Source organism: Bos taurus, chromosome 16 (genome assembly GCF_002263795.3).
Source record: "Bos taurus isolate L1 Dominette 01449 registration number 42190680 breed Hereford chromosome 16, ARS-UCD2.0, whole genome shotgun sequence".
NCBI lineage: Eukaryota > Metazoa > Chordata > Mammalia > Artiodactyla > Bovidae > Bos > Bos taurus.
In genome coordinates, this window is record NC_037343.1 from 60,375,200 (window position 1) to 60,396,478 (window position 21,279).

At 41.8% G+C, this 21,279-nt stretch overlaps 1 protein-coding gene across 5 annotated transcripts in view; it reads left to right on the top strand.

Moving 5' to 3' along the window:
- The first annotated feature begins 273 nt into the window (after positions 1-273).
- FAM20B (FAM20B glycosaminoglycan xylosylkinase) overlaps positions 274-21,279 on the top strand; it is a 45,064-nt gene continuing 24,058 nt past the window's right edge. Inside the window, exons 1-5 of one of the 5 annotated variants that reach the window (XM_005217109.5) lie at positions 286-372; positions 4,610-4,789; positions 4,885-4,999; positions 13,316-13,819; positions 19,368-19,454. In XM_005217109.5, the coding sequence (XP_005217166.1) occupies positions 13,443-13,819; positions 19,368-19,454 (464 nt within the window). In that variant the 5' untranslated portion in view covers positions 286-372; positions 4,610-4,789; positions 4,885-4,999; positions 13,316-13,442. 5 annotated transcript variants of the gene reach the window in all.

The following is a 21,279-nucleotide window of genomic DNA, read 5'->3' on the forward strand; positions in this document are numbered from 1 at the left end:
AGTTAAGATGGGCCGGCCCGGGACGCAAAGGGTTAAGCAGGGCGGTCCGGAGTAGGTCCAGTAGACCCGCCCACTGGGGGCGGGACCTCGCGGAAGAAGCCCTTGGATTGGCCGCAGGGAAGGCGTTAGGCTAGGACGGTACCAACAGTCGCGAGCCGCGGAGGCGGGGGGTGGGTGTGGGACCGCCGGCTCAGCGCCGGGAGAGGTGGCCGGGGAATGGCCGGGCCGGGGGTGGGCGGGAGCCGCAGTAGCGGCGACTGGGGGCGGTGAGTGCGGCGTGGGGCTGCCCCTCCCCGGAGGCGGCGGGGGCGGCCGTGGCCGCGCCGCACCGCACCGCGCGGGCGGCCATGGAGCGAGCTTAGGGCCCTGCAGGTGAGCGGCGTGGGGGCGGGGGAGGGCGCGCGACCCCCGCCCCTGGCGAGGCGAGGCGAGGCGGGAAAGTGCGGGCCGGCCCGCGGGCGGGGCGCGGTGCGTGGCGCTCGCCGGGCGGGGGCCGTCTGAGGGCGGGGCGCCTCCCTGAGGGGCTGGGCACCGGTGCCCTGAGCGGTCCCCGAGCGGCGGCTGCCTTAGAGACCGGCCCGGGCCGGGCGCTCCGCCTCGTTGGCCCTGAGCGGGCTCCCGCCGGTCGTAAAAGCGGCTGAAGGGACGCGGCCGAGGCCGCCGCCTCCTCGGCCCGCCTGAGGCGCGGGCCTTACCTGAGGGCGCCTCGGGCAGCCGGGGGTCTGTCGAGTTGACCCACCCTTGCGCCCGGACGCCGTCCCCAGAGCCGACTGGCCCCGGTGCCGCCCTCGTGTCCCGCCGAGCGCCCGTTGCGGCGGCCGGGGGTGGGGGGATCGCGCGCCCGCGGGCCCACCTCGTGGCCAGGAGGCGCGAGTGACCTCCAGGCCCGAGCGGCAGGCAGGGTAACCGTGCCTAGGGATCCGCGGTCCCCTCGGGGTCGTGCACCCCGCGTTCGCAGGAGGGCACAACTTAAGGAAATGATACGGTTGTGCGAAGTGGGTTGCGCTTGAGATTTCATTTCCGGGTGCTGTAGCCCCCGCAATTAAAAGAGAACCGAAACGTTGCCATTGATCAGCGTGAGCAGTTGTCAAGTTGCGTCCTTGATTGTTGGATCTGATAAGAGTTTCACTCTATTCAGGCTTCTGTTACCTGCAGGTCTCCCGGATAGGACGAGAAACGGTAGAGGATGTTGGAGGGAAAGTGGAGGGGACAAGACATTATTGGTCATTAAGGATTTATTAGCCCTTGAAACGGCCATATCGTCGGTTGGAGGAGTGAGGATTTATAATTCTGGGAAATGAGAAATGCTTGATACAGCGACTTGAGTCTGGGGCCAAGTATCAGTATCATCCCCACCCAGCCAAGGTTTGATTTCTCACCTTGAAAAGAAGGAATAGGAATGAAGGATCTTTTAGCTTTCAAATGGCAGGACTTTATGTAAAACTGTAACTATGATTACTGTTTACTAACAATTGCTATCCTCCTTGTGTTGTAAATTAATGCGTAAATTTCATTGGGGTTATTTTAAATTGGGCTGGAGACCTCAGTGTAGTACAGTCCTTGAATTTATGCAGGACTCATGAGCCAAGCCTTAAAGCATTTCTGCATATATTGTTATTTATCATCAAAACATACCCTTGAGAATCTGAGATACAGATGTTAAAGATGCTAAATTATTTGCCTAGCCTTCAGTTCAGTTCAGTCGCTCAGTCGTCTCCGACCCTTTGCGACCCCATGAATTGCAGCGCTCCAGGCCTCCCTGTCCATCACCAACTCCCGGAGTTCACTCAAACTCACGTCCATCGAGTCGGTGATGCCATCCAGCCATCTCATCCTCTGTGTGAGCCAGTCTAAGGTCGATTTATGTTAAATTAATAACTTTTGAAGTTTGTGAAGATGATGGACTTTGGCCCCTAGAATCATTCAGTGCAGTCAGTCAACTGGAGGTCCTTCCACCTTTGAAAGTGCTTGTCAAAAGAGAATTAAGAGGCACAGACAAGTAATTCAGTTTCTGCCTCACATTAAAGTGCAATGATAGAAATGAATGGCGGTAAAAGATGATCAGGAAATCTTGGAGCTTACAGCTTTTCTTCAGTTTGGTAAAAATGTGGCATTGGTTTGTCCTGTTTCTCTGGAACTAGTTAGGAAAATAGCCATAATTTAGTTAAAGAATGAAAATTGGAAAACATGCCCAGGTACTTTGAAATAGGGAACAAACAGATCACTGTTTCTATCATGTACTCCTTAATGTCACAGAGTTACTTTATGCTGAGTTGATAATTTCTTGACTTTTAGTCCATTCTCTTGATTTCTATTTGTAGACTCCAGTTCTTTCACACAGCGTTAAAGCTTCTGCTTTTTATCTTTTCCGAATTTTGAATTTCTAAATGAAATTTTCTGTTTCTTCTACTTGCAGGGCAGTCTTCAGCTTCCTTCACTTTGTGTGACCATCATTTTAATGGCATAAACCCTGAAGCCAGATGCTTCAACTCTTGAATTGATAACTTAAAAATAGCAGCCACAGTGGTTGTCTCTTGGTGATTGCTGCAATCTCTTTATAGAATTAAGAGGCTGCTCTTTGTATTCTCTGGCCACAGTTGGAAACAGTAAAAAGGAGACTGTCTTTTGAAGCTGATGTCAGGCCACTTTGGGACTAAGTGCCAGGTAGTCTGGAGCTGAGAAGCATGGTTACAATGTGTTTAGTTGCTAAGTCATGTCTGACTCTTCCCCCAGCTCCTTGGACTGTAGCTTGCCAGGCTCCTCTGTCCACGGGATTTTCCAGGCAAAAGTACTGTTGAGTGAGTTGCTGTTTCCTTCTCCAGGGAATCTTCCCGACCCAGGGATTGAACCTTTGTCTTCTGCTTTGGTGGGTGGATTCTTTACCACTGATCCATCTGGGTGGAAGCACAGTTATAATGAGGAACTACAGTTTAGTGTTGTAGTGATAATGACTAATGTGCTTTGTTTTTTGTACCTAACAGTGTATAGTGCATAGTAGGTATGGAGTAAATATTTGGTGGTTGAATGAATGAATGGAAAACAGTATGAGGGAGGAGGACACATCCTTATGCGGATATTAAATTGTTTAGTTCCTCTTTACAAGGGAAAAAAAAAAGTCAAGAAAATTGTTAGATTCATGTTGAAAGTAGTTCAGTTGAGATGGGTATCTGTAAAGGGTGTTACTTGCTGGAGCTGCCCTGAGATCTGATTATGTGATTGGGTGGTGTTCTCGCCACCAGCAGCCTGGGTACAGCTTCGTAGACTTGATCCTGCAGCCTGCTCTGACTCAGCTCACTAGCAGTTGGTCTGGTAGACACTATTTTTGCACTAGTGAAAGAACTCAAGCTCTTGGTGTTGACCATGCCAGTATCATTGACCCTGACTGTCCATCTTCTGGTCCTTCGTACTGGGGATGGGAGAGGGGATTTATCCTTCCCTGAAGTGCTTGTCATCCCACACCTGTAAATCTGTCCCTCTTTTCCTTCCTTAAACTGCCTCTGTAACCCTCAAGGACTGAGGAATTCATTGGCACAGACCTCGGATACTAAACAGAAGACCTTACTTTGCAACTGAAACCAGCTTTTGACCAACTTGTAATGTCAACTTGACTTGCTAGAGCCATCTAGGAGAGAATGTAATACAAAGCTCTCACTTGTGATTTTGTTCATATCCAGAATCAGGAGAGGGAAGGCCCAGCTCTGGACATGGTCAGTCTAGGGGGTATATCTGTCATACTAGTATGAGATATGAAATGAAGGCTGATGCAGAAAAGAGACACTGAGCTTTGGTGTGTGTGTTTGGGAGTCTACTTTCTGGCAAGGTGACTACCCTGTGGAGGGGATGGTGTTAATTTGGGTACATTTTGAAAGGAGCTCAAGGAATATGAAATTATGAATGCGGAACAGATCCAAGTACAGGGTGAGGCAGTGAAGTCTATCATTTCATCATTGTTTGCTCTTAAATGCTGACTTTCTGCTTTATGTATCAATACCAGCGTGGGAATATGATATTACCAGCATGCGAATAGGATATTGTGTGCAAAAATCCTTTTTTGGCTATACTTTTTGTGCAGAATTTTTTACAATGTATTTTATGTTTCCTTTGCTTTTTAAACAATGTAGTTTAACCTTTGTTGATTTGAGATTACGGTTACAGACAGTAATCCTGCAGGGCTTGGAGGTGATTGACATATGTAGGTTGTTGGCCCCTTCCGCTGTTTGAATTCTTTAATTTGCTTTCAGTAGTCAGTCTGTCTCTTCTTTCAGAGGTGAAAAAGCTATGCTTTTGCTGCTGTTAGTGTCCCTGCTGCCCTTTTTAAAATTTTTTGCAGCTTCTAATCTGTGGAGGAGCAACCCAGATAACTCTGCTTCCTGAAATTGAATGTAAAACAGCTAAATAAGCTTAGTGAGGGTCTGCCTGGCTTTTCTTTATTAGTGGATGAACTTTGTGACCATTATTTTGGCTGCCCAAAGACCTTTTGTTCTCTTGTTTCTTATCGTTGCTTTAGATAGTGAATTTGCACTCTATACAGGTGCGTTTATGTCCCTGTAGTTCTTTCTGTATAAAAAAGAAAGTGATATGGAAATATCAGTGTTGGTTCTCATTTCAGAAAATATTGCCAGTAACACTTGAAAGCTTGGTTCCAGCCCTGTCGTGTATCATTCTTGGACAATGTCTTGGACCATCTCCAATTTTCCTCTTAGCATTTCCAAATCATCTTTACTCCTAGTCCCAACCAACACCAGACACCAGCTTGGCAATATCAATGGCCGTGAAAGGTGGAAGAAAGGTATATAGAAGGCAGCAGTTTAAAATTGAGTGTATAAAATTGGTATTAATATTTGATATTTCAACATTTTTACTGTATATTTGAATTCATTACAGGACTTAGTTTCCCTACATTGATTAAAAAAAGAGGTCACCTTTAAACCAAAGAGCTGAAGAAATGCTTAAAACCATAAAGGTGTTTGCCTTCCTCACTCTTCACTCCTTTTATTCAGTAAGTGTTTATCTCATGTGTCCTGAACTGTACTAGCTTACTTCTAACTACAAAGAAAGTAAAATATCCCCTGTCCTTGTGGAACTCACAGTAGGGTAGAGGAGACAGGCTGCCAAAAAATATATGTGTGTATGTATGTGTGCACGTGTATTTATATTCATATATAGCAAGGGATCATGCCAGGAGCCATTCAGCCATAATTCAGCACAGACCTGCTTGGGATTCCTATTTCTAAAGTGATCTGTAGCCTGTCAGCTTGACTGACCCTAGAACATAAGGTTAAAAGTATGAGGTGTTTCTGTTGAATAAAGTTTACATACTTTTTCATATGTTCAATTTTTTACTGTTGAATGAAGTTTACATACCTTTTCAAGAATAGTAAAGATGAAAACATGAAATTTGAAGTAAATTTTTTTATTATTTGAAATTCTGTATTCTACAGTATATAGTAATCACATTCTATTTAGCCTTAAATGATTGTTAGATCTGATAATTGAGCAGTGAAATACCTAGAACTTAGGAAAGTTCATTATACTTGGCTCATTTGAAACAATGCAAATTCTTAGGCATTTCCACAGAGTTTCTAGATCAGTGAACACTGCCTGTGTTGGTTTTTTAGAGCAAATCTCACTAGCAGTATGAGCTGAAATTTTTTTCTTCTCACTTTTCAAGAAAAATGATTAGAGGATTCCCCTGAATCAAGATTTAAATGGGACAGGTTGCAGGAATTGAATTTTTTTCAATGAGGGAGGAAACACTCTGTTGCCTGTTTCATTTTTACTCTCACATGCAGGAAGAAAGGCTGCCTTCATTAATATCTGGTGATCATTTTCTTCCTTCACAGGGAACTCTTAGAGGTTTTCACATAGCACAAGTTTATATATGTGAATAAATATTTAAGTGGAAGTGAAAACAGTGAGGGATATATAACACTTGAACCGACTTGGACTGTGTAGAAGTTCGATTTTCTCTACCCATAACTTAAGTTACTCCAGGGCTCATCTTAAAAGCTTTATTGTTCAGCCTCTTAGTCCTGTCCGACTCTTTGTAACTCCATGGACTGCAGCACGCCAGGCTTCCCAGTCTATCACCAACTCCCAGAACTTGCTCAAATTCATGTCCATTGAGTTGGTGATGCTGTCTAACCATCTCAACCTCTTCCACCCTCTTCTCTTGCCCTCAGTCTTTCCCAGCCTTAGGTCTTTTCCAGTGAGTCAGCTCTTCTCATCATGTGGTCAAAGTATTGGAGCTTCAGCATCAGTCCTTCCAATGAATGTTCAGGGGTGATTTTCTTTAGGATTGACTGGTTTGATCTCCTTGCTGTCCAGAGGACTCTCAAGAGTCTTCCAGCACCACAGTTCGAAAGCATCAATTCTTCACTGCTCAGCCTTCTTTATGGTCCAACTCTCACAGCCATGCTGCTGCTGCTGCTAAGTCGCTTCAGTTGTGTCCGACTCTGTGCGACCCCATAGATGGCAGCCCACCAGGCTCCGTTGTCCCTGGGATTCTCCAGGCAAGAACACTGGAGTGGGTTGCCATTTCCTTCTCCAATGCTTGAAAGTAAAGTTGCTCAGTCGTATCTGACTCTTCGTGACCCCATGGACTGCAGCCTACCAGGCTTCTCCGTCCATGGGATTTTCCAGGCAAGAGTACTGGAGTGGGGTGCCATTGCCTTCTCCACTCACAGCCATACATGACTAGAAAAACCATAGCTTTGACTGTATGGACCTTTGTCAGCAAAGTGATATCTCTACTTTCTAATGTGCTGTCTAGGTTTGTCATAGCTTTCCTTCCAAGGAGCAGGTGTCTTTTAATTTCATGGCTGCTCTAGGACATGCAAAGCTGTCACCTTTAAAACACAGATTTAATCTTCCAAACTGAAGAACATTGTGAAGGGCATTCTATTCAGCCATTTTCGTGAAATAGAAAAAGTTCATGCTTCCCATCTGTTTCACTTATGTTGAATGTGGTAGAATTGAACTTTGTAGACAAGAGAAAAACATTGGCCTCAGGCTGGCCAAATTAGTGACGTAACCTCCTAGTCCTCTGCTTCACCTGGCATCCACTCTGACGATACCTACTTGCTTACAGTCTTACCTACTCCTCAAATTTAGGGAAGTCTTTGGTTCAGAAATACAAGGTTACTAGGTTGGTAATGCAGCATATGTATTCAGCCCCGACTGTGTAAACCCAGGAGACGGCATTACCAATGAGAGTTGTTTTCTTTGCATTCTTTCTTCTCAGGAAGTCATCTTTGGGTTTTTGGTGTGGTAATAATGACCAACAAGCAACTACTATGGGTTGTCCAAACACTCGTTTTAGCACAACACACCTGGTAGTACCGTTCATTTTTAACAATTCTGTCAGTCAGGTAATAGTGTTTGTATTTCATTTTTCATTTAAGGAAATGGAGGCCCAGGGAGGTTAGCAGAAAGAAGGTGAATTAAGAACCTATTTAAGTGAAAAGGAAAACTATATGTAGATACTGATTAATGATATTATTTGTTGCTAGGTTTTGTTTTAATTGAAGACTCCCAATTGAAGATGAAAAAGAATAATATTTTGCTGCTGTAGGCGGTGGTGGCAGCACAGGAGTGGGCTGGTTTTCTGAGGATATAGAGATTTATTTAAGTAGTGAACACTTCATACCACTTAGTATTGGAGGGTTTGACTTCTTAAGCTAGAGGCTCACGATGCTAAGCAGAAAGATTTCTGAATGCCCTTTATTTTACTTATAAGAATTGTCACTAACCATCAGGAGAGACTGCATTTATTTCTAGGAGGCAGCTAATAATAATGTAGCAAAGTGCTCTAAGGTCACTACCAATTGAAAAAAAACAAAAGGACAGTGTATCAGACTCGCCCCAAGGTGAAAATATGCGTTTTTATTTTATTTTGGTACTAAAGGGTTATAATTTTTGCTATTATTTATGCTCTGACCGAAATTTAAAGGTTAGAATTTATAACCTGGGTGTGTATAGTTCTGTGAGTGTGTGGGGTTAGCCTTAATTGCTCTAAAGTTTATAAATGGACTTTAGTAAATGATCCACTTGAGGTGCTATTTTTTTCTTTTGTTACCTTTAAGAGAGTTTATTAATCCAATTTTTATTTGTACTTAAATGGTTAATTAATATATCCCAGATGGTTGATATGGACAGAGTAGACATGAAAATGTTAGGTTTACAAATTACGCTCAAATTAGTGGCTTAAGACTAAACGATTTATTTCTCATATTAGGCAGATCAGCTGGGCCCAGCTGATTGATTCTTCTGCACACATGATATTGGCTGGAGTCACATGGGTGGCTGTATTTAGGTGAGACCTCAGCTGGAACTGGAATGCCCTAAATGGCTTCACTTATGTATCTGGCTCTCAGCTGGGGTGGCCAGAAGAACTAGGGGCTGACCAGGCTTATTCAGTAGTCTAGGCTGACCGCTTTACATAGTAGCTTGGTCCCAAATGGAAGCTGCTAGGTCTCTTAAGACACCTAGCACTCGGCAACTTCCACAGCATTCTGTGATCAAAGCAAGTTACAAAGCCAACCCATATTCTAGGGAAGGAGAAATAGATTCCACTTCTTTATGGGAAGAATTGTTGGTTTCTGTCTTTGTAGACAGTCACCCAAAAACTCATAATTAAATTCAGGTCTTACCTGTTATGCTTACCAAACCTTCAGAGGTTTGCTGAAACCAGCAATGACCAAAGAAGAAGTTTATGAAATTGTCCTTGAGATTTCCACTCAGGATGAAGGGCAAGGAGATTGTGTGAGTAAATATGATAATATGCTAGTTATATAATAAATCCTACCCCCTTCAGCATCTTCTTTGTTAATCACCCTCTGTGTGAAATGTTCATATTGAATGTTTTCCTTCTGGTACCTGACACTCACAAAATGTCTTGCACTCCCTTCATGTGATAAGAACTTATTTGACCATTGAATTGAAAACACAAAAAACAAGGATTACTGAAGCCTTTGTTTTTAGTTGCTTTGAACAGAAGTTGGGATTTCTTCTCTGTGACCTCAGGTGAAGTAGTGTGAGGTCTCCCGATTAAAGGGAGATTCAAGGTGGCACAGCTGCTAATGAGGTTTGGAACCTTGCTGGTGGCTTGTGGGAGCCCCTGGTAAGGAAGTAAGTGTTGGAGCCAGGTCTTTTACATACATTGAATTTTATCACACACTGGCTTACAGAACTTTGCACCAGTGTGTATTTCTGTATATGCTCCTCCAGACATCAGTCAGATTCTTGAACAGAGGGATCTAGTCTTTATATTTATACTGTGACTTCACTTTTTTCTGTAAAACCTCTATTTCCTCTCCCAAAACAATTTACAATGTAGTCATAAGTTTATTCTTACAAAACACTTACTGTATATGTAGGAGTGTGTGTGTGTGTATGTGTGTAAGAGAGAAGAATGACATATCAGCTTCCATATCAAGCCTCATTTCACTGATAGAGCTGAGAGTGAAACCAGGGTTCAATGTGAAGATTTCTTATAAACGTCTCTCTTCCACAACTCCAGTCTGGGAATTTATGCCAGCTTTTAGTGTGAAGACCACCATTAGCCCTGCCTTTTTTATATTGAACATTTTTTGTGTTATATTATTACCTTGAGTCTATTTGTTCTTTGAGGTAGGCTCTGTTCTGCATAACAGAAACATTAAAATAAATGACCATAATATAACTGGACAGTGTTAAACTGTTGGAGGCATTTATATGAGGCAGTGCAGGCATGAAATAGAGCAGACAGACTCCTGAGAATGCAAGAGAACTTTTCATGAATAATTTGGAATATACCCAGTGATGTTGTTTTTATTTCCTTAATATCTGAAATGGGGGATCCTCTTAGAAACCCGGTTTGCAGATGATATAGTATGCTGCCATTTTAAAGAAGATAATACAGTATGGAAGCTCTGTCTTGGATACTCTCCCCTCTCAAGGATATAGGAGAGGAAGGGATCACTGTAAAGAGTAAAGGAGTCTACATCATTGGAGGAAGGAATCATTCTATATTGTGTATCTAATACATTTTCCTGGAAAGGAGTCTTGCAGACTCACAGGCTTTTTGTATAAATTCCACTAAAAACTCTATATTGTCAATTTCTTGAATATCTTTGTGCTTGCCCTGTAGGCTGAGGGAGTAGCAGCTTTCCAACTAAAAGAAAACCTCTTTCTGAGCTGTCAATATTTACTCAGAAAAAGACTATCCTCCAAAACTACCAACTAAATTGAATAGTGTCAGTAGAGAAGTATATTGCCTAAAAATGGGTAGTTGATTAAAGATAGCCAAGTTCAGGTGCCAGGTGATACACGCTCATTTGATACCAAATACAGTACCGAAGGAAATTAACAGCAGAGTCTCAAGATACTTGCAAAGCCTCATTTGCAGTGGTTTGTTCGGTTTAAGGGAAAAAAGGCATCTGCCCTTACTATGCTACGTACTGTAGGGAGTGCAAAAATAGCTAAGATCAGTAAGGAGTCAGAATTCTGAGAGGGGAATTAAGAACAATCTACAAGAAGACACTGGATATGGCAGAATGTAGTTAAGTACTGGCCCAAAGACGAGAGGTTACTGTGGTAAGGAGGGACCCGAAGTGGCTTTGAAGATGGCCCTTGAAAGCTAGACTGGGCTTTAAAGAGGAGAAGATGGGAAGAAAAGAGCTAAGAGAAATTTGGAGAGCGCTCCAGTGAGCAATGACACGTAGGGGACCGTGTTCACACTGTTTTGGCGGAAGTTGACGAGGAGGGAGGAGAGTGAGAGTGGTGCCTAGCAACATAGACTGGCCGATGCCATCATTGCTTTGCTAAGGGATTTATGGAACTCACAAATGGTGTGTGATTAGAAAAATGATTTTGCTGCATTATTCTGGATTGGAAGACCTGCAGGTCCAACAGGCTGTTCTTTCAGGGATTCAATAAAAGGTGCCCTCACTAAATGCAGTCAGTGGCTCTGGACATGCCAGGCAGTTGTTGAGAGCAGGGCCAAATTGCAGTCTTACTTGTTCTACCAGGATGTGGTGACTAATCACAAATGCAAAAACTTGTTCAGCCCCTTCAAACCTACCCTCACGGCTAACCTGCAGAGGTAAATAGTGAGGTGAGGTAACAGTTGAACCCTTCGGTCACTTAATAGGAATTTCTTAGTTGCGTAGATGAAGTATTTGCAGCCCTGAACTGATGAGTGCGTTCTTCTGTGGCCCATCAAAAGGTAATGAGATTTCAGAACTTAAAAGCACACAGGCTCAGTTTGTTTTGTCTGAATTTTGGAGCTACTCTAACTTCTCATTGCATTGGTGATTTAAAAAAAAAAAACCCCTCACTCTCCCCAACCTTTGTGCTAAACGTTTAGATATGATATGTGTATATAACATGAGGGAGGAATTTCTTCATTCTAAATGAAATGAGCAGCATCATTCGAATCTCGGGTTAACCGGACTTTAGTCCTGAGGAGGGTTTTGTAGGACATGAAAGGCTGTTCAGCTGACCCCTTATGCCAAAATAGCACCTCAGCTGGAGGTTGTTGCAGCTGGAGGGGCCAAGGAAAAGATTGCCGACACAGTGAGATTTCCACATTACATTTTACCACTGCAGCCAGAGATCTGTACTGTTGAACAGATAACTGAAGAATTTGTGTGGTTTGGGTCATGTTAGGACTAGCAAAAATCTCTGAAATCTGTTCTACTAGCATTGCTGTTACCAATAATCATAGGGAACTATTTTACTGAGTTTTACACCAAATTTGATACCATCACAATTACATTTTGGATACACTTGAATTGCCTGTGTTTCAGCTAATAGTGTTACGTACTCCCTGGGAGGTGATGATGCAATGGAACAGGTGGCTGGAGATAATTAGAATTTGAATTTGACTCTCACTTTGCCATCTTCCTGAAAATGAAACGGGAGTGGTTAATCACCAAGAATAAACTGCATGTCAGCAAGCTCTCAGCAAGGCGCTGCCCTTAGAACACACTGCTGCTCTAGTAGACTATTTGGGGATGTGTTTCCAGCGGTTAATAGGGGAGCAGTCTCCGGTTTGGCTGGGAGTGGCTCAGCCTGACTTGTTTGCCCCATCTTTTGTATTGGTTTTACTTCTTCAATTAATAGTTTGAGTTGTTAAATGAATTGGAGAGTGAAGCAACACCCTGTTATCTTCTTGTCATCTTTGGCTTAGCCCAGCGCAGTGCTGCCTCTAGGCATACAGCAGAGCAAGCTTGTGCATGTTTTTAAAGGGCCCTCTGGAGTGGAAAGCAGCCTGTCAGCATGCAAATGAGATTGAATTTTATGTTCTTGACACCTTGGCAAAAAAATCTTGTATTTGGAATCTTTCAGCTTGAGAACTGGCCAGTGTGGTGGGCCCCCACAGGAAGCACTTCTTTAGGTCTGTAGCATAAGTATCTTTGTTACGTGCCTGACCAGTCCAGATGTAGTCATGTTGCTATAGTACCAGGTTTCATTAATTTTCTGGTCATGTTCTCCTAATAGCCAGATGGTATAGGGATATGTTTTTCCTTTGCTTAATTTATCCAGATTTGATTATCCATATTTTATAGGATTTTTAATTTTGAAAAATAATTAGAAGACTGATAAGTAGAGATTCATGTCTGGGTGTTGTATTTCAGTATGTGAGCAGCAGATACGACATGTTTAGGCTTGCTGGGTATTTGAATTCAGAGAGGGAGTTATTACTCTCCTCTGTACCCTCTTTGGTGGAGAAGGAAATGGAAATCCACTCCAGTATTCTTGCCTGGAGAATCCCAGAGACAGAGGAGCCTGGTGGGCTGCTGTCTATGGGGTCACACAGAGTCGGACACGACTGAAGCGACTTAGCAGCAGCAGTAACAGTACCCTCTTTTTGGCATTTTTTAAGAGTTCTTGTCTTATAATATGTCGTAATACTTGTACTTGGAGACAATAACTGGAAAGTTACCAAATACTGGTGGTTTTGGATAATCAAAAGTCATTTATGGGTTTTGAAAGGTAAAATGAAAGTTAAGGAGTTATGCATATCTTAGTGTTTAACTTTTTTGTGCTTTTTCTCATTGTTTTGGTTTCTAAGAATTGGTGGCCATCCAAATGGCTCCGGAATGGCTCTGTACCCTATTAAAACAGGAGTATTTGCTTTAAAATTTTCAGTGTACCTGGTTCTTAACTGTTACATCCTTCCTTAGACCAGTTCATTCTAAATTATTGGGTCTTCTCAGACATAGGATTAGTCCAGCTAAAAGAGTGAGCAATCTCTTTGAGGCTTGTGAAAGATTCAGGAGTGGAAGGACAGAATTTCTGAATGAACTGTGCTTTATACTTGGGCTTGCAGGAATTGTGGGAGGCACCTCAGTGAAGAGATGGACCAGTGTGTATAATCATGGAGTCTCCTTGCTGACCATCACCACCTGCTCTCCTTGATAAGTGAGAGTGGTCGGGGAGAAGGAAAAGAGGTCAACATGAAGCTAAAGCAGCGAGTCGTGCTGTTAGCAATTCTCCTTGTCATCTTTATCTTCACCAAAGTTTTCCTGATTGACAACTTAGATACATCAGCTGCCAACCGGGAGGACCAGAGGGCATTTCACCGAATGATGGCAGGCTTGCGGGTGGAGCTGGTGCCCAAGCTGGACCACACCTTGCAGTCTCCCTGGGAGATTGCAGCCCAGTGGGTGGTTCCCCGGGAAGTGTACCCTGAAGAGACACCAGAGCTGGGAGCAATCTTGCATGCCATGGCCACCAAGAAAATCATTAAAGCTGATGTGGGTTATAAAGGGACACAACTGAAAGCCTTACTGATACTTGAAGGAGGACAGAAAGTTGTCTTCAAACCTAAGCGGTAAGTCTTCATCTTGGAAGTTATCTGTGCTGTTTGGTTCTAACCTGGAATTTGTTTGAGTGCTCATCTCCCTCTCCTACTATTCTGTTCAGTAAAATGGGAGGCAGAGACACGAAGGTCTCTGAAGTCTTTTCTAGCCCTTAATGTTCCATGTTTCTTTGAGTAAGGGAAACTTGCAGGAATATGTTTTGGTACCAAATTAGATTGAACACTTTACAGTGAGAGCTGTCCTTGATTTCTAAATTTATCAAGTCCTATGTGCCAGATGTTAGAAGTACAAGATGAATTGGTTAGGAAATAAGCAACTTATCACCATAAGTGTACAGTTAAAGACCAGATAACCACGTGTCAGAAATGCTGTGGAGTAGGAGTTACCCAGAGTTGGAGTGAGTTTTGGATGAGTAACTTAAGTCCTTTTTAGTGCTAAAGTTAAGATTCTTTCACTTGAGCTTTGGTTTTGTTTTAATTAATAGACTTTATTTTATTTTACTTTATTTTAGTAATTTTAGGTTTGCAGAAAAATCGAGGGGAAAGTATAGAGCGTTTCTATGTATGTCCTTCCTCCTCCTCCCCAGTCTCTTCTATAATTAGCGTCTTCCATCAAATTAGTACCTTTGTTAAAATTGATGAGCCAATATTAATTTATTAACTAAAGTCCATAGTTAAAGTTTACTCTTTGTGCTGTATATTCTGTAAGTTTTAATAAACTTATAATGACAAGTATTCACCGTTACACCATCATAAAGGACAGCTTCCTGGACCTCAGAGTCCCCTGTGTTCTATCTCTTCATTCTTCCCTTCCTCCCTCTGAGTCCCTGGCAACCACTAATCTCTTTAGTGTCTCCATGGTTTGCCTTTTCTAGAATGTCATATAGCTGGAGTGATAACCTTTTGTAACGTTTTCAGATTGGCTTCTCTCCATGTTTTTTAAGGTTCCTTTGTGTCTTTTTGTGGCTTGATGGCTCTTTTTTTTTCCCCTGAATAATATTCCATTGTGTAGATGTACCACAGTTTGTTTATTCATTCACTTACTGAAAACTGTCTTGGTTGCTTCCAAGTTTTGGCAGTTGTGAGTAAAAATTCTATAAACATTCATGTGCAGATTTTTGTGTAGATAAGTTTTTAGCTCATTTGGGTAAATACCAAGGAGCATAGTTGCTGGACTATATGGTGAGAACATGTTTAATTTTGTAATAAACTACCAATCTGTCTTCCAAAGTGGTGGTTCCATTTTACATTCCCATCAGCTGTGAGTGAGAGTTCTTGTTATTCCACATCCTCGTTAATGTTTGGTGTTGTCTGTGTTTTGGATTTTGGCCATTCTAATGTGTGTGTAGTAATACCTCGTTTCTTTTGCCTGTTTTAAGCAGAGAACTGAGCCATTTTAGTTGCCTCAGTCCAAATTTGAACTGGAGAAAGAGCTAGTTCGTATACTATTAGACAGTGATCTCTTTGGACTTCTCTAAGGATCTACAGAGAGAATTTGTGTGGCAGTTCTATAGTATAATTATTTTTTAAGTTTTCTGTGTGTATATGAATTTGAAATAGGTTAACATGATGGTAATCTATATTCTTTTGACAGGATTTAGTTACCAGTGCATTTTCTCAAAATTTGTAAGGTCTGAAATTATCTGTGGACTAAACATTTTTTTCATTCCTCAGTGGAGCTTTGGAGAGAATTATAACATATAACTTGGGGTCTCTTGCTGGAGTGGGAGAAGAAACATGGGGTGATGATATGCAGAAACTTACTGTGATCAGAGTAGTTGGCTCAGCTCTCTTCATGACCCAAATATCAGTAGATAATAGGCAGCCAGAGAGCTAGTATATTGGGATTCCAGAAATGGAAGGGATCTGCATTTGCCTGGAACTGGGAGGCATGGTGTGTGGAAGATGTGGAAATCAGGTAATGTGGGAAAAGCATGGTTATGTGGACCTTGAATCTAATTTCTGTTGCGTGCACACTGTTTGCCAGGTGTTACACTAAGTACTTTTTGTATGTTAACGCTTTTAGCCTTCGTCACAACCGTGGACAGTTACGGTGCTTATTTCCAGAACCAGAAACTGAGACGTGGAAAGAGTAACTTGACAGGGTCAGCTTGCAGTAACTAATGGAGCTGGAATTTGGATCCGTCAGAGTGTGAGCAGCTGGTGTTCTGCCACACACATGTGAGCCTCTCACATTTGTTTGTCTTCCTGTAAGAGAGATGACATGGATCATCCATTTTCAAAAATTTGCTAGCTTCCTTTTGAAATGTGATCCTTGACCTCTTGATTTGTCGCCTGAGCCATCAGCAGCATAAGCAGACTGATGGAAAGAAAGCAAACTAAAAACAAGAATTAAGTTCATGTAAAGAGATGAATTGCAGGCAGTTTGTGTTTAAGTAAAAGGATACCCTCTTCATACCCACTGTTTATACACCGGGGAATTAAAGGTGAAATGGGGCAGCAGGAAGTGAAGGCAGATGTTACTGACGGTGTGCAACGTTAGTGTTAGTTTAGGCGCTTTGCAGATAGGTCTGCAGTGTTCAGACAAGTTGTAATATAAATGGAGGGTGGAAGACGCCAGACTGGTGAGAAGGGGAAGTGGCAGCAGATAAATGCATAGGCTAACATTAGTCACTGATGCTCGTCTCATATCTCTTACTACCACTGCAGTCTTCCCATTACGTTCCTCTTCCAGACCATCCTGAAAACTACTTTCATTCTTCTCCCAAATACCCGTATCATCACTGTGCTCCCCAGCTTTAAAACATCCAGGGATTCCCATTACTCACCAGACAAAACCCAGCCTCTGCAACCTAATGGCCAAGCCTCTTACAGCCTGGCCCTCCTCTCTATACCCAGCCCTTTATTCTTGTCAAGGCAGCCCCTTCATCTCCCATCATCTCCCAAATAGCCCTTGTCTATGCCCGGCTCCGGGGATGTTCCTCCCCCACCCCCTGCAAGCTGTCGAGGCCCCTACAGTGGGTGGTAGCACCCTACTCACTGCACACACTGACCTGGGCTGATTATACCTGGCGCTCTCGCAGGCTGGGGAAAGTGGGTTCACATTTAAGTGCTTGTAGAAATTGCTCCAGTCCAAAAACACCCAGCAAATTGCTATTCTGACCCCAGGGGCCTCTGAGACTATTTAGTCCTAGTGTAAGTGCAAATTAATGTCCTTGGTCACATTCTGATGTCCTTCACCAGGAGGATAGGAGTGATTTATCGGCAGTTACTGTATGAATTTCGTTGTTCTGTCAGTGACTTAAGATGGATCGCTCTGTTTAGAGGAGGATCTAAGTCCTTCCTGCTGAGTTGAGACGTGCACCTTTCTTTAACAGCCACTTGTGGTTCAGCATTTCTGGAGCCTGGTTGTCCATGTCCTCCTGTCAAAGATGGAAGATTTGTATAGTGCATGAAATATACAGGAATACAGCCATGCCTTTATTTGCACATTTTGCCTTACATTATTATAAAAGTAATTTTGTTTTTTAATGTAGCTGTATCTTTTCTGGAAGTACATTGATTTTCATAGACAAAAACTACAGTTATGGTGGGAAAAGAACAAGCTGGTAAGGGCCCAGAGCTTGGGAGAAGTGAAGGATCATAGGAAGTGTTGAAAGGGACCTTGGTGATCAACTAGTCTAACTACTCATTTTACTTCTGGGAAAAGTGAAATCCAGGGTTCTGACTTTCATGTTTCACAAAAACCAAATGTGAACTGAGGATTCAGCCCTTTGGACTCCAGTGCAGTTCTTTCATTTGGTTCCTCTTCCTTTCCCATTTCCTTCCCTTCCTGTTTCTCCAGCCCACTCCCAAAGTTTCTGAATTTTTCTAGGGTTTTACATTTCATTATGTGCAGACTTTCCATGTTCTGGAAAGTTCTCTAACATTTCACTGAAAGGAGTGGACTGCATATCACCACAGTCTTCTGTGGCTCCGGTGGAGTCCTGAGAAATAAAGTATTCCAGGCCTGTCACCGGCAGCTGTAGTGGAGAGAGAAATGCTTGAATAGTGTCAGCTTTCACTGCAGTCCTATTTAAAAACTGAGACTTTTCATTTGGAGGTAGCAGGTGTAATCCTAGGCAGCCTAAATGATGCTTTGACACCAGAAACAAAAAAATACATATGAGTATATTGACCAGGCTAAGAAGAAACTGGTGTCCAGCCAGGTGTTGAGGCATGTCTGTCTCCTCACATAAATGTTTCATTGCTTTGACTTGAAAATGTGTTTTATGAACATGGTTTCACTTTATATCCTGTGGTCATTTATGTTGAAGGTCACTGCCTTGTATAGTACTGTTTCCCACTTCCCCATGGCCATTTCAGCATTGGAGACCCAAGTGACCTTAGTGGAGTGGCTCCTCTTCACATCATTCTCAACTTATTTCTGTCTTGTAAAGCCTACTAGGTCTCCTTTTGATTCAGGAAATGCAAGTGAACAGTAGAAGTCATAGATGAATTGTGTTCAGTTCTTCCCATTAGCAAGTTTAAGTTGTATCTCTTTGTATAATTAGTAGAAAGAAATATGCCAGTTTTCATTATCCTTCATTTATGTCATGCATGTGATGTAAATCATCGGAGTGGTGTTTGAGATGAAAGACATCTTTGTTGTTGTTTAGTCGCTAAATCATGGCTGACTCTTTGTAACCCCATGGACTGCAGTGCGCCAGGCTCCCCTGTTCTTCACCGTCTCCTGGAGTTTGCTCAAATTCATGTCCACTGAGTCGGTGATGCTATCCAACCATCTCATCCTCTGTCGCCCCCTTCTCCTCCTGCCCTTAATCTTTCGCAGCATCAGGGTCTTTTCCAATCAGTCAGCTCTTTGCAAAGACATCTTAGAACTTGCTTTTTGGTCCAGCCCCTAATATTATCAATAAGAAATCTAAGACCCACAGAAAAGAAGGGTTTTACTCAAGGTTATCCAGGCAGGTAATGACAGAGCTTTACCTAACTCTCACTGCAGTCCAGTATTCCTTCCACTGCATCATCATAAACTTAAAAAGAGAATAATTATTCAGATAACTTTAAAAATTTTTTCCTTTTCCTACTTATTTAACAAAACCTGAAGCATATCAGGACCATTGTTTTCCCCAAGAAATTTAAACTTCTCTAATAAGCCTTACCATAGCCATTCTGGTAAGCAAGACCTTTTAATTACATATTTGTCTTCATTATTTCAGTTTAGTCTAATAGACAATTCAGTAGACATTTATTAAGCACCAACTATAGACTTAGCACTGTGCTGAAGATACAAAGAGTTCAGAAAAGTACCTTCTAGTTTTACTTAAGCTACGTTGAAAGTCTTCAGGAGGGGTAGAAATAACATCTGTGTTTTATTCATAGAATGGTTGCAGAGGTAGATGTATAATTCTAGTTTTCTTCTCCACTTCTTCTTCACATCATCTACTGGTGACCCATGCTAACCCATGACTGTTCTCAGGGTTGACAGAGGCCACTAGAGTGAATCAGACTTGCAGAGTTTCTGTTCTGCCTCTTGTACTGTCACCTCTGGTACTGATGTAATTCATGTGTACATCTGTGCTTCCCATTCGCTCTGCAGGTATAACCGGGACTATGTGGTAGAAGGGGAACCATATGCTGGTTATGATAGACACAATGCAGAGGTAGCAGCCTTTCATTTGGACAGGTATGTGCGATCACAGTGGGTTACATTTGTTTTATTTCCTTTTAAAAATATCTTGGAGAGGACTTGTGGACTCCTTTCAAAGAAGTGTAATTAAAAAAAAAAGTGTAATAACTTTGACTTGTTAACTTACTTTAGATAACTGATTGCTTCCACTAAATTTGTATGAGTGCCTCATTACTTGGGTAAATAAAATGGCAAGAAGAAAACCAAAGTTTGACTTCACATCCCTAAATTGAACTGGTCATTAATTGGGCCTGGCAGTCCTGGTTTTTGTTTTGTTTTGATTTTGTTTTTAAGTAATACTCATTTATCCTCATATGCTGGAAACATAACATGACATATATGTAAATATTATTTTCCTTCATACAAAATATGCACAGCTTCAATAACCAGGATAAATGTGAATTCTAAATGTGTAAGTTAATGAGGAAAACTTAATACTTTTTAAGCTGGTTATTAGTCAGGATTCTTGTAATTGAATTGTCTAGTGTCCCAGGTGCTCCTTTTGATCAGATCTTTAATCAGGGCATGTTGATAGACTTTAAAAGAAATTATTCACTATATTTTTTTAATGAATCTATAAGGAAACTAGAAGAAAATAAAGATGAATTTTTGTCTTTTTTCAGGATTAGGGAGGATTTTATAGGTATAAAAGCAATAATTTAAAAATCACAAAGAGGGACTTTGCTCGTGGTCCAGTGGTTGACTCTGTGCTTCCATTTCAGGAGGGCATGGGTTTGATCCCTGTTCAGGGAACTAGGATCCCGCATACTGCAGCCAATAAATAGATTAAATTTTTAAAAACTCAGTAGATTCAACTAAAAAAAAAATTTAACTCATATGTCAAAAAACGTAAAAATTTAAAAGCAAACTAACTTGGGAGGAAAATACCTGAATCCAATATATAATCTAAACATTAATAGCCTTAATATATAAGTTTATAAAATCTTATATATACTCTAAAACACTAGTAGAAATGGTTTAAGAACACAGTTGGCTGAATAGAAATTACTGATTGCTAGTAAATATGACAGAGGGAATTCATATTCACCAGTAAAAAAAAAAACAAATCCAGATAATTCCTGGTTGTCCATCGGGTAGGACGCCTCTCTTGTGGAAGGGTCAGGTTTAGTCCCTGGTTGGGAAACTGAGATCCCACAAGCCACAGAGTGCGACCAAAAAAAATCCAGTGAAATAAGGGGTACTGTTTTCTCCTACTGAAAGTGACAGAGATTAGAAAAAAGATAGTACTTTATTGGCAGGAATAGATTGGCATCTATGCTGCTTGTGTCATTGTTAATTGGTTCCATCTTTAAGAACTCTGGCACCACGTATCCAGAATCTTCATGTTCATACCCTTTGAATGAATAGCTACCTTTTTATGCAAACATCTAAGACATTTCTCGGAAGATATTTCTAAAAAGTACTCTAGAGAATCAGAAATTCAAAGATACATATAGCAAGATCTTAGCTAGTAGCATTTTCAGTACTGAAAATCTGAAAGCACCCTAAACATCTAATGACAGGGAAAATTAAATGAATGTTCATTCATAACACCATGAATTTTCACTGCCCCTATTAAGACCTAGTGGGAAAGAGTTGGATAGATCCTACTCATCACTTAACTGCACATTAATCTTTGCAAAACTTTGTTTCCTTGTTTTCTTCATCCCTAATCCCTTTCCTGTTTCTCTGTTAATGGACACCAGCAGTGCCTAAAGATCTTTTTCCTATAACCATACCGATATTTCATATTATCCAACATACTAATTTCTGTTAATCTGATACATGTAAAGTGGTATCTCATTGTTCCTTTATATTCCCC